Here is a 13,981-nt window from a genome sequence, read left to right as displayed (position 1 = left end):
TGGGCGACCCCTGTGCGACCCGACCCAGGGCTGGGGGCCGTGACCCCAGCGAGCTGCCACTGGCCAGGCCCCTAACCTGCTCTCCCTCAGGAGATCTGGCACTGGCGGGGCGACTGCTGACCATCAGCCAGCAGCCACGCCCCCAACCGGCCCTCCTGCCAGGGATGAGAAACCGATATCCCACAGCAGGAAAGGGCGGCCTGCAGCCAGCCCCTGTGTACGCCTGCTCCTGGGTCGCCACTGGGATGGCCAAGCAGAAAAGAGCGGCCTCTAACCAGCCCCCATGTGCGCCTGCCCATGGGATCACCCCGGAGATCATGGAGCAGGAAAGGGCAGCCTCTAGCCAGCCCCTGTGTGCACCTGCCCCTGGGTCACCACAGTGATCACAGAGCAAGAAAGGGGGGCCTGCAGCCAGCCCCCATGTGTGCCTGCCCCTGGGTCGCCACAGTGATCACAGAGCAGGAAAGGGCAGCCTGCAGCCAGCCCCTGTGTACGCCTGCTCCTGGGTCGCCACTGGGATCCCGAGCAGAAAAGAGTAGCTTCTAGCCAGCCCCCATGTGCGCCTACCCATGGGATCGCCCCGGAGATCATGGAGCAGGAAAGGGCGGTCTCTAGCCAGCAACCCTTGTGCCTGCCGATGGGTCGCTACGGGGATCCCACAGCAGGAAAGGGGAGCCTTTAGCCAGCCCCCGTGTGCGCCTGCCCCTGGGTCGCCACAGTGACCCCAGAGCAAGAAAGGGCGGCCTGCAGCCAGCCCCTGTGTGCACCTGCCCCTGGGTCACTGTTGCAATCCCATAGCAGGATAGGGTGGCCTGCAGTCAGGCCCCCTGTGCACCTGTCCCTGGGTCGCTCTGGCGATCCCATAGCAGGAAATGGCGCCCCACCTTGGCCACAGCTCAAGGGAGAGTACAACATGCAGTGGAGGTCAGGAGCCTGAGAGATCAACAGAGAGGGGTGCCTGCTCCAAGCCTCCAGGGTATGGCTGGGGGCAGGACCCCAGCAGAGAGACACACACACACACACACACACACACACACAAACACACACACAAGGGGACGCCTGCACCAAGCCTCTGCTGCCAGACTCTGGTCATCAGTAGAACATCCACTGAGGGCTCCTGGACTGAGGGGCAGGCTTGGTTGAGGGAACTCCATCCCCCAGTGCACAAATTTCGTGCACCGGGCCTCTAGTCTACATGAATAAAAGACAAACATGCAAATTGACCGTACCTTTGCTATGCCTTAAGCCACGCCCATCAGCCAATCATAGCAACTATATGCAAATTAACCCAACCAAGATGGCGGCCAGCAGCCACGGAGCTGGAGCAAGCAGGAGGCTTGATTGTCCCAATGATGGAGGAAGCCAAGCTTCTCGCCTGCCACGGACCACTCTGAGCTCCACTCAAAGCAACAAAGTTTTAATTATAGAAGCTAAATAAACCCCAGATACCTGCTTTCAGCCGGCCGTGGCCACGGAGCTGGAGCAAGCAGGAGGCTTCCCTCCTGCCTGCCTTGGGCGGCTCTGAGATCCACTCAAAGAAACAAATATAGAAGGTAAATAAACTCCAGAATAAAAAAAGAAAAAAGGAGAGGCTGGGAACTTCTGTTGCCCGGGGGCTTGGCCAGCCTGAAAACAGCCCTCAGACCCTCATCCAGGTTGGCCAGGCACCTCAGTGGGGACCCCCACCCTAAGGGGGTGTGACCAGCTGCAAACAGCCATCAGCCTCACACCCAGGCTAGCCAGGCACCCAAGCGGGACACCCACCCTGATCCGGGACACTCTTCAGGTCAAACCTGCTGGCCCCCACCCATGCACCAGGCCTCTATCCTATATAATAAAAGGGTAATATTCAACCTGACCCTAACAGCAGAACAACTGGGAATGACTGGTCACTATGACACACACTGACCACCAGGGTGCAGTCGCTCAATGTAGGAGCTGCCCCCTGGTTGTCAGTGCGCTCCCACAGGGGGAGCTCTGCTTAGCCACAAGCCAGGTTGATGGCTGCCAGTACAGCGGTGGAGGTGGGAGCCTCTCTCGCCTCCTCATCAGCGCTAAGGATGTCCTACTGCAGCTTAGGCCTGCTCCTTGCTGGCAAGTGGACATTCCCCGAAGGCTGCTGGGCTGCCAGAGGGATGTCTGACTGCCAGCTTGGGCCCGCTCCCCGCAGGGGTCCCAGACTGCAAGAGAGCATAGGCCAGACTGAGAACCACCCCCTGAGTGCACAAATTTTTGTACACTGGGCCTCTAGTTAATATATTATGGATAAGTAAATCACTTATTAGTCACAAACATATGACACGCGTTATTTGTCTTCTGTACTTGTTCAAGAAAATTAAGACCCATATAAGAAAGGCTAAGAGGAAATATATTTATAAAAAGTCTTTTTAACTAGGAAATGCAAGAACAAAACCTTCAAGTACCTGTATTCAATTTATAAACAAATCATCCACTTTCTTTTGAAGGCCAAAACTGTTAAAATTAATAATTTTGTAAGTTATAACCATCACAATATTATACTTATTTGTAATTTTTTTTTATTTGACTGGCTTCTGTGTGAAATTCAGAACTTCTCACAAGCATAAACTTTCTACAAAATATTGATTTTAGCCAGTAAGTACCTGGTGACATTACATTTCCTTTACTTAGAATGGAAATATAGTTCTAAATATTTCCAAAACCTATTTGGTCTGTGTTTTCTAAGTGCTTTAAGTCCCCTTATTTGTTTCATATGAAATTTGAACATAATTCATCAGAGTTAAAGGACTTAAAGATGAATAAGAAGCAGAGGCAGCAGCTAAAGACTAAAAATAAGAGGTGTTTTTTAATTATCCCTTTAATTTTAAGTCTTAATGGATAAACAAAGTTTATGAGAAGTTTGTTGACATTATATAATTGCAATGTTAAAATTGTGTCATGGTATGACAGGGTATCCTACATAATAAAGCGGTATTATGCAAATTGACCATCACAACCTCACACAAGATGGCCTCCCCCATGTGGTCAAAGATGGCCGCCACAAGATGGCCAGCAGGGGAGGGCAGTTGGGGGCAATTGGGCTGGCAGGGGAGCAGTTAGGTGTCAATCAGGACCACAGGGGACTGGTTAGAGGGTTATCAGGCAGGCAGGCAAGCGGTTGGGAGCCAGCAGTCCATAGATTGTGTGTCTCAGATTGGAGAGGGTGCAGGTTGGGCTGAGGGGCAACCCCCAAGTAGCACGAATTTCATGCATCAGGCCTCTAGTGTATTACATATAGATCTAGATTTATATACCTTTGTTGTTATCCATTCCTCCTACAGCATACAGAGTTCCAACTGTAGATTTTCTAGGTTTAGTTCTTGGACTTTGCATTAAAGTTCTTCTTTCTGGCAATAGATGATATTTCATTGCTTCCAGAATCAACTTTTGACATTCCAGATCATTCTTAAATAATGCGTGGTTTTCTAGGTCAGCCAATATCTGTAAAAAACACACAAATACTGTTAATGCTTTATGGGACTGTGCATATGACATCAGTAGTTAAAATTAGAAGCTTAATGTCTATGATATTACCCCTTTATTGAGAGGTATACAGAATGTAATAAGAATTAATTAAATTGACAAATAAATATAAGTAAAATGCATGCCTTCTAAGAGAAACAGAATGGATATTGTTTTCCATTCAATATTTTTTATTATCACTTTAGGACAGAGTATAAAGAACCTTCCAGTGATCTCGTTTCCATTTTTTTTCTCTTACAAAAGCTGTTTATAAATCAAATATATTTCCTGTGATGGCCATAAATATGTCTGGTGAAAGAAATTAAAAAGTGACTTTCAGCAAATTAGTTCATAACAACCCTATCATAAATACTGGGTGGGGCAAAAATAGGTTTACAGTTGTTCATATGGAAAATAACAAAATCATTAATAAATAATAATACAAAAATAAACTGTTTCACATAAACCCACTTTTGCCCCATCCTGTATTTACATATTTCCTTTAAAATGTTCCAGGTACAGTTTAAATGCATTGCAGATTAGAAAACAACAACTCAATAAAAATGGGGAAAAAAGGCAAAAAATAGTTTCCAATAGTGAAACTAAGAATTTATTTTGAAAACCCCAGCACCTGAGAAAACAGTAGAGGAAGATCAGCAGTTTTAAGTTACATTATGTCTCTCTTGGCTGCTCCAGGTTTCATCCCCACAAATTTTTCTGTGTATATTTCTTGGAACATATCTATAGTATGTTTATTTTTTTCTTCCTCTATTGCTCTTTAGATTCTCTTTTTCCTTAATTCTTTAAGTAGCACATTATCTTTCTTGGAAGGCAGCTATGCTCACCACTATACCACCAACGCAACCTGACATTATCTTTCTTAATGAATCAATATATCATTTTGAATGACAGTTAAATCTGTTATATAGATTTATAAAATTAATAAGTAATTACTAAAAAATTTAACATGAGCTCACTGACCTTTTCTGCTACATTGGTAAGAATTTGTACTTCATCTGAACACTAATGTTTATTGAGTGAGTGAGTTAATATATGATGGCAGCATAAAATTAAATAATTATTTTTAATGCTATAAATTTAACCTTAATTAAGTAAATTTATTTAGTCTTTTTGATACATAAATTACTGTTGGAGGTGCCATAAAGCATATAAAAGACATATAAGATGACGTAAAGAAAACCAGAATAAGTCTGAGGTTGAATCCTATCTAATAAAGACAGAATATGCAAATTGATGTCACTCCACGACAAAATGGTGGCAGCCGGGCCAGGATGCTGGTGTCATCACTATCACGACGATGCCAGCATTCTGCCCTGCCCTGCCTGGGCCACTTTGCGCCTGTGCGCACTGCCCACTGCTCCGCCCCAGCCGCTCCGCGCCTGTGCGTGCTGCCCACTGGCCCAGAGCAACCAGGGCGGGGTGGGATGCCTGGCTACTTGGAATGCTGGCTCTTAAAAGCAATGAAAGTAGTTCAACTTTCCTGAGACCACAGTATGAGGAAGCCCAAATTAGCCACAGGGAAAAAGGCCCTGTTGAGGATGCTGATCAAGTTCTAGCCTCATTCATAGGAAATGCAAACTAGAATATTCAGACGCCATGTGGAGAGAGGAAGGGGCCTCTGGGGGTGACTCGAGCCCAGCATCCTGTGCCCTGGCCGCGTGGAGGGATGAAGGGGCCTCTGGCCAGAGGCCGGGGCACAGAATGCTGGTGTCATAGCAATCCAGGCTGAGGGATCCCCCAACCCCCCTCCAATGCACAAATTTTATGCACCAGGCCTCTAGTCTATATATATAAAGAGGTAATATGCAAATTGTCATTACTCTGTCATTGTAATGACTGTTCAACAGGCTGTGTGCACAGTAGGAGCTGGTGGGTGGGGACTTGTGCTGCCGGGACATGAGGCTGCCTCCCAGCACAACGCCTGGCCAGGGATGTGAGGCTGCCTCATTGGCTATTCATGTGAAAGGTAAGCTCTGATCCTCATTCTTATTCAGTGTAGTGGAGCATGGGAATTGGTTTATAGGATCCAGTCCCACTTGGGGAAATGTTACTACAGTCTGGGAGTAGATGTAAAATGGGGATCATATTCATTTGCTCACAGGCTTGCTGTAGAACAGATGGAGTCACCATCCTCACAGAATTCAAGATGCCCTACGTGCAAACCTAGAATGAAAAGTCAGCAACACCCCACATGGCCAAGAACTAGAAACTTCCCTTTGAAAGGAGCGTATGCAACAGAACTGAGTCCCAGGAGGGTGAAGAGGAAAGCGGTTCTTGTGGTTAATTTAAGAGTTTAAGGTGCAAAACTGACATCAGAAAGTAGTGGCATAGCACCGAGGCCATGCAGTCATGTGGCAACACTGAGACCGTGGGACCTTTGGGATGAGCGGTTTCTGACACCGTTGGAACCCTCTACCCTCCCCCCCACCAGCCTCTGGGTGCCTGTTACAGACGACCACCTGTGCAGGGATGAGGGCTCCGGGCCTGCAGTGGTGGGGTTAGGGGACAGAAGACCTTCTTCCAGAAAGTCTCCCCCAGCCCATGCAGCATCAGGCTGTGTGGCACGCCCTGCTGATAGTATTACCAGGTGACCTTACCTAGAGGGGCCGCTCAGGCGGTTTCCCTGAAGAGGGGCATGCGCCCAGCTCAGAGGAAAGGAGGTACAGGCTTGGGGGCCACGTGACCTCTCACAGCCCTTGCAGTGCAGCCGAAGCTGAAGCTGCAGGTCTGTCTGGCTGTCGCGGGGCCTGGACAGTACAGTGGCCCCAGCACTGGCGGTGAGTGCTGGGTGCCTGAATCCTGGGAGCTGGCCCAGACCCACGGGCCTTCCCAGAATACCACTCCCCTCCTGCATCCCTCACCAAACCCAGGTCTGACCCTCATCCTCCCCACCAGACCCCAAGGGCCCAACCTCCCAAATGGTGACCTTGGACTCCATGCCCTCACCCTGACATTTCAGTGTCAGAACCGAATACCTCCCTTAACCCCCTCACCCTGACATTTCAGTGTCAGAACCTAATACCTCCCTTAACCCCCTCACCCTGACATTTCAGTCTCAGAACCTAATACCTCCCTTAACCCCCTCACCCTGACATTTCAGTCTCAGAACCTAATACCTCCCTTAACCCCCTCACCCTGACATTTCAGTGTCAGAACCTAATACCTCCCTTAACCCCCTCACCCTGACATTTCAGTGTCAGAACCGAATACCTCCCTTAACCCCCACACCCTGACATTTCAGTGTCAGAACCTAATACCTCCCTTAACCCCCTCACCCTGACATTTCAGTGTCAGAACCTAACGCCTCCCTTAACCCCCTCACCTCTGATCTAACCTTTAACAGGAGCCATTGCCAACCACATCTGCTCCAGCACCGCTCTACCCCCTCTAGCCCTCCACCGTCCTCCATGGAAGATGCTATTGCTTCCCGTGAACTCAAACAAAATAGGATTACTCAAAGAATATGTCTGAGCAAAGACCTTGAACTAAAGAAGAAATAAAGTAAATAATATACATGAGAAAAGTTAAGTAATCAAGTAATTGCAAAGGAAAGATACCTGGAACTTTTAAAAAATCACAATATTCAGTACTGGAGAGGGTGTGATGAAATAGACACCTGATAGCACTGGTCTGGAATATAAGGGACAGCATTACTCCAGACAGGCTCCTGGGCTGGGTGATTACATTTCCAGGAATTTATCACACATAATAATCAAAAAGTTGGGCCAGATATCATCATCATAATAAAAGGCTAATATGCAAATGGTCATCATGCCATGACACCATAGGACCAAACAGCAGGAGGCTGGGTATGAGACAGGCAGGGGGAGGCAGGGAAGATGGGGGGACTTGCAGCATTGGTGGGCGGGGAATTACGCCGGCCTGGGACGTGAAGCTGCCTCCCGCTGAGTGCTGAGCCGGGGACGTGAATAGCAATATTAAAATATTTCCTCTAATTAATTCTCTTTTAATGTGCACAAATTTTGTGCACTGGGCCACAAGTAGGAGTATAATGTATTAGAGTTACCAGATGCTTTGGAATATGGAAAGGAAGATGTTTAATTAACTCCAGGATATGTTTCTCTTGTATATTAAACCCAAGTTTCCTTCCTACCAAATATCATTCTGAAGACTAAGAAAAAAAAATAGAAAAGGGTGAAGAGATTAAGTAAAACAACAACAACACACACAAAAACAAACAAATAAAAGCAACAATAAAAGAAAAACTCACAGAGACAACAGTATGTTGATTACCAGAGAGAAAGGGGGTTAGGAGAGGTAGAAGAGGGTAAAAGGAGGATAAATGGTGAAGACTTGGAGCGGTGAGCACACTATCTATCTATCTATCTATCTATCTATCTATATTTATATAAATAATTAAAAGCTCAGTGACTGAATGGTGGAACGACCAGAACTACTGGTCGACCAGTCGCTATGACATGCACTGACCACCAGGGGGCAGGCGCTCAATGCAGGAGCTGTCCCCTGGTGGTCAGTGCGCTTCCACAGCAGGAGCAGCTGCTCAGAGGGTGAGTTCACAGCCACTCAAATGACTGGGAATGAGTGGTGCTCCCACAATGGGCTGATCCCCACAGGCCATGCCCCCCAGCAGTGCGCGAATCCATGCACCAGGCCTCTAGTACAAAATACAGATGATGTTTAAATAACTTCACACTTGAAGCCTACATAATTTTATTTATCAATGTAACCCCAATACATGCAATAAAAATAAAAAATTCTTAAAAAAAAAAAAAAAAAAGACAGTATGGAATAGGATAAGGGATCAGGATAAGTGATCTCCAGTGGAAATTTTTTAAATGGGCACTATATTATTTTTTTAGTAACATTGTTATTTTTAATTACCAAAGAGAATATCTATTTCTAAAAAGGACCTGGTAGTCTATATAAACTTTAAAAATAAACTGGAGGGAAGAAGAGAGAGAAAGAGAGAGAGAGAGAAAGAGAGAGACATTTTGACGTAAAAATAGATTTTCCGTATATCTAAGCCTTTTTCTTTCCTTAAAAATAAAAGTACTTGGCCTTTACCATAATAAATTTCTATATGTCTGAAAATGGCTTCCATCAGTTCTTTTTATTTTCTATTTTTCACCCTTTATGATAAAAAATTCCAAAGATATGTACTTCTTTACTCTGTTTTTCCTTGGAAAAGTGTAACTCAGAATAAAAAAATTTAACTGGGAGTTTGAGTAATGGTATAGGTTTTAGATAAGTTGTAAATATCTTTAAATATAGAGGGTCATTTACATTATTAATATTTCATAGACTATTCTTGATATTTAGATAACTCTTTAACTAAATAGAATTGATTAATTTTAGCTTAAAATGAACTGTATGCTTACTTGATTTTATTGCCACACAGGAATAACTTTAGCACAATATTTAATAGGTATAAAATAGACTTAATTTTTAATATATTAAACTTTAGAAAAATTGTACATTGGTTATATGGATCTCTGCAGGGAATAATTAATTTAGAAAATGGCTTAGGAGTACCAAAATACAAAATTATTTAAAAGAAATATCAATAAATTATATCTTCGGTAATGGTTTGATCTTGTGACTTTTTGTAGTGCTACAAAAAAAATACTTATTGTGTTGGCTTACATTATAAGTTTTTTGTCTTTGGACAACTTTAAGACAATAGACTAATATTATATTGATTAAATTAATAAAAATTCTTAAATATTTTTTTTGATTTATAATTAAGAAAAGTTACTAACATATTAATTTATATGATATAATTTGTCAAAATAAAATAAAATTTGTTTTCTTGGACAAAAATTAGAGAGGATTTGTCTTCCTGTTTCTAGTTTTCCTGTGGCAGAAAACAAATGTCATTCAGGCTAAATTATACTATTAATACAAAAGACTAAAGAGAAAATAAGAATATGTATACAAGGTAAAAATTATTGATTTATTTGTTTCTTAAGGAAAAGTTATAGCCGAAACCGGTTTGGCTCAGTGGATAGAGCGTCGGCCTGCGGACTGAAAGGTCCCAGGTTCGATTCCGGTCAAGGGCATGTACCTGGGTTGCGGGCACATCCCCAGTAGGAGATGTGCAGGAGGCAGCTGATCGATGTTAATCTCTCATCGATGTTTCTGGCTATCTATCTCTCTCCCTTCCTCTCTGTAAAAAATCAATAAAATATATTTAAAAAAAAAAAAGGAAAAGTTATAGCTTAAAAATTATGTAACATGATATATACTTGTTAAAAACTAAAGTAAAAACCTTAACTTTATCATTTATTTGAATAGTTTAATATTTATATATTTCTAAGCACATACATGCAAAGGTATATAAGGGATACTTAAAATTTTTTTATAATTAATGAATAATTACAAAATAAAATATAAAGAATCCTGTAAAAATAATCAAAGGATGGTCAACAATAAGTCCCTAAGTTTGTAATACAGTCAAGTAATAATTTTTAAAAATTAATTGCTCTGCCCTAACCAGTTTGGCTCAGTGGATAGAGTGTTAGCCTGTGGACTGAAAAGTCCCAGGTTCGATTCTGGTCAAGGGCATGTACCATGTTTGCGGGCACATCCCCAGTAGGAGGTGTGCAGGAGGCAGCTGATCGATGTTTCTCTCCATCGATGTTTCTAACTCTCTATCTCTCTCCCTTCCTCTCTGTAAAAAAATCAATAAATATATTGGAATAAAAATTAATTGCTCTATGTCCATAGATGCATGCATAGTGAAAATATATTAAGAATTACTTATTTCAAACTAGGTCATGGGAGATATACAAAATAAAATTAAAGTTTGTATTATTTTTATAAAATAACCAAGGTATTCTATACTTAAGTAATATTTTTCACTTTAGTAACAAACCATTGTATTAAATGTATTAACTTTTGTATACTTTTAATAATTTGACAAATTTCTATATTTTAAAAGAAACTGAATTCTTCATTATTGTGTGTTTTCAAGTTATTATTTGTAAGTATGTATTGCTTATAATATTATGACTAGTGTCTATATCATATCTCTGACAACATTTTTAGGATTACTGTTTCAGCCCAAAGTAAGGCACAAAGTCAGAATAATAAAATGACTGAGCTGATTTTTAAACTTGAATTGTCTTTAGATTTTCTGGAATGATCCAATATTAACACAAATATTGCTCCTCTCTATAAAATAAGAGACAGACCAGCCTGCATGGCTCAGTGGTTGAGCAATGACCTATGAATCTGGTAGTCATGGTTCAATTCCAGATCAGGGAACATTCCCTGGTTGTGGGCTCAATCCCCAGTGTTGGGTGTACAGAAGGCAGCCCATCAGTGATTCTGTCTCAGCATTGATGTTTCTATCTCTCTCTCCCTCTTCCTTCCTCTCTGAAATCAATAAAAATATATCCTATCTAATAAAAGACAAAAAGGGTAATTGACCGTAACTTCGCTATGCTTCCCATTGGCTAATCAGGGAGATATGCAAATTAACTGCCAACAAATATGGCGGTCGGCAGCCACGCAGCTGAAGCAAGCAGGAGGCTTGCTTGCTCCAGTGATGGAGGAAGCCAAGGTTCCTCGCCTGCCGCAGCCCGGCTCTGAGCTCCAAAAACAACAAAGTTTCAATTATAGAAGCTAAACAAACACCAGATACATGTTTTCAGCAGGCCGTGGCCACAGAGCTGGAGCAAGCAGGAGCCCGGCTCTTAGCTCCAGTGATGGCAACAAAGTTTCAATTATAGAAGGTAAATAAATCCCATAATAAAAAAAAAAAGAAAAAAAGGAGAGGTTGGGAGCTTCAGTCGCCAGCCAGCCTGAAAATGGCCCTCAGCCCCTCACCCAGACTGGCCAGGAACCCTAGTGGGGAACCCCACCCTAAAGGGGGTGTGGCCAGCCTGAAAACGGCCCTCAGCCCCTCACCCAGGCTGACCAGGCACCCCAGTGGGGACTCCCACCCTGAAGGGGGTGTGACCAGCTGCAAACAGCCATCAGCCCCTCACCCAGGCTGGCCAGGCACCCAAGCGGGACCCCCACCATGATCTGGAACACCCTTCAAGGCAAACCAGCCAGCCCCACCGTGCACCATGCCTCTATCCTATATAGTAAAAGGGTAATATGCAAACTGACCCTAACAGCAGAAAAACTGGGAATGACTGGTCACCATGACACACACTGACCACCAGGGGGCAGACGCTCAATGCAGGAGTTGCCCTCTGGTGGTAAGTGGGCTCCCACATGGGGGAGCTCTGCTCAGCCACAAGCCAGGCTGATGGCTGCCAGTACAGTGGTGGTGGTGGGAGCCTCTCCTGCCTCCTCAGCAGCGCTAAAGATGTCTGACTGCAGCTTAGGCTTGCTCCCCGCTGGCAAGTGGACATCCCCCGAGGGCTGCCGTGCTGCCAGAGGGATGTCTGATTGCCATCTTAGGCCAAATCCCCCGGGGAGCAGGTCTAAGCCAGCAGGTGGTCATCCCCCGAGGGGTCCCAGACTGCGAGAGGGTACAGGTCGGGCTGAGGGGACCCCCCCCACCCCCGATTGCACAAATTTTTGTGCACTGGGCCTCTAGCTTTAAAAATAAATAAATAAATAAATAAAAGACAATTTTGTTTTTTTTAAATTCTTCAATTTTTAATGAAAACTGAACTACTGTGACAGCTTTTTGCTTGTCTAACTTAGAAAAAATATAAATGTTTCAATAATTGTATACTACTTAGAAATATATTCAAGTTTTTGTACATTATTTGTACATTATATTGTACATAATTTGTACAACAGTTATCTACACATTTCATTTTATTCTAAAGATTCTACATACCAATGCCTTATGCAATCAGGGATAAACATAGCAGAATTCAGTTTCCAAAAATAAATGCCCTTGAAAATTTTTCAATATCTTTACTGTTAGTACATTCTTAAGCTTAGAATAATCAACTACCACCATTTAAATTAATTATATATTAAAACCCAAGAAAAGATTCCACCATTTACAAGCAAATAATGTTTCAGAATATTTTGTCATTTAAATGATATATTAGAAATAAAAAAATCCTGAGACTCAATATGAAGGGCAGCATAAGTTATATTAACTATTAAATTACATACAATTCTAAGAGATTGATACTTGGCAGTCACTTTACAAATGTGCTCTATTTCTTTGTAAACCTGATAGGGTTTTTCTGTGACTAAATAATGATCAGTGAGTAATAGCATAAATCTGTAACTGCAGAATAGAACATGGTCAAGAAATTTATGAAATTTATATAAGAACCCTGTGTATGATATTCATCATTGATTAATACAAAAAATCAGAATAATTTACCCATTAATAGTCAGAACTCTCAGCAGTTACTTTGTCAGAGCATTCCATTTGCCAGGAATGTTATGCAGTTTTGATTAGAATAAATATACTATTTACAAATGTGTGCATTAAAACTCTTTCTTTTTATACATTGCTCTTAAGTTCCACTGGTTTTACCACTAACTTTTCTTCGATTAGAAAAAAATAAAGCCCTAGCTGGTTTGGTTCAGTGGATAGAGCATCAGCCTGGGGACTGAAGGGTCCTGGGTTCGATTCCAGTCAAGGGCACATGCCCGGGTTGTGGGCTCATCCCCAGTGGGGGGCATATAGAGGCAGCCAATCTATGACTCTCTTTCATCATTGATGTTTCTATCTCTCTCCCTCTCCCTTCCTCTGAAATCAATAAAAATATATTTTAAAATGCAATTATTAAAACAATAGTTCTTAGAAAGGTCCACTGTTTGCTATTACAATACAAATAATTTGTTCATTTTTAAGGAATTGAACCATATGTTTAAAATATATTTGACAACATGAAAATGTTGATGAGTGTTTTCATCCTGCATGTTTACACATAGACACTCCTCAAAGTTCAGTTTTCTAAGAATATTTAGATGAATTTATTTCAACTGTTTGCAATATATTGAAAATTATGATCCTGCAACTATTGCTTCATCAAAATGGAATGCATGATTCATGTAGCTAGATTTCACATTTTTCCAAATTCCAAATAAGAAAATAAAATAAATTTTCATATCTTTCAAAATTGTTCTTCTTCCTGTATAGATCACCTTAAGATGTCAAAGAATGTACTTCTTTGAGATAATTTTGTCATGATTCTCTATACTAATCTGCATATGAAGATACTTAATATTATAAATAACTAGTTTATCATCATAAGCAAACAAAATCAAATACATGGATTCGGTTGTGCTATACAACCTACTCTTATTATATAAAGTGCACACAACTCTAATTTTATATCAAAAGAATATTTGCATTATAAAAATTAGCATTGTAGATAACCTTAAAATATCATAAATTAATGTTATTAAGCAAATGTTTCAGCAACACTCCCATAAATAAGAAAATATCTATATTACATGCTATTTTTAAGTAAAAGTAATACTACATGGGTAAAGGCATAATTTGAAAGACAAATAGTGAACAAAATCTGTACAAAGAATAGGAAATGCATCTATACCTTCCATT

General features: G+C 42.0%; 1 protein-coding gene across 1 annotated transcript in view; it reads right to left on the bottom strand.

Annotated features, from left to right (window-relative positions):
• KLHL1 (kelch like family member 1) overlaps positions 1-13,981 on the bottom strand; it is a 380,716-nt gene that overhangs the window by 94,207 nt on the left and 272,528 nt on the right. Inside the window, exon 6 of the mRNA XM_070408965.1 lies at positions 3,273-3,459. Within this exon, the coding sequence (XP_070265066.1) occupies positions 3,273-3,459 (187 nt within the window). The remainder of the gene's footprint in view (positions 1-3,272; positions 3,460-13,981) is intronic.

Source organism: Myotis yumanensis, unplaced genomic scaffold (genome assembly GCF_028538775.1).
Source record: "Myotis yumanensis isolate MYYU_CA2020_CCGP unplaced genomic scaffold, mMyoYum1.0.hap1 SCAF_3, whole genome shotgun sequence".
NCBI classification, from domain to species: domain Eukaryota; kingdom Metazoa; phylum Chordata; class Mammalia; order Chiroptera; family Vespertilionidae; genus Myotis; species Myotis yumanensis.
This window is presented reverse-complemented; position numbering and strand designations above follow the sequence as displayed.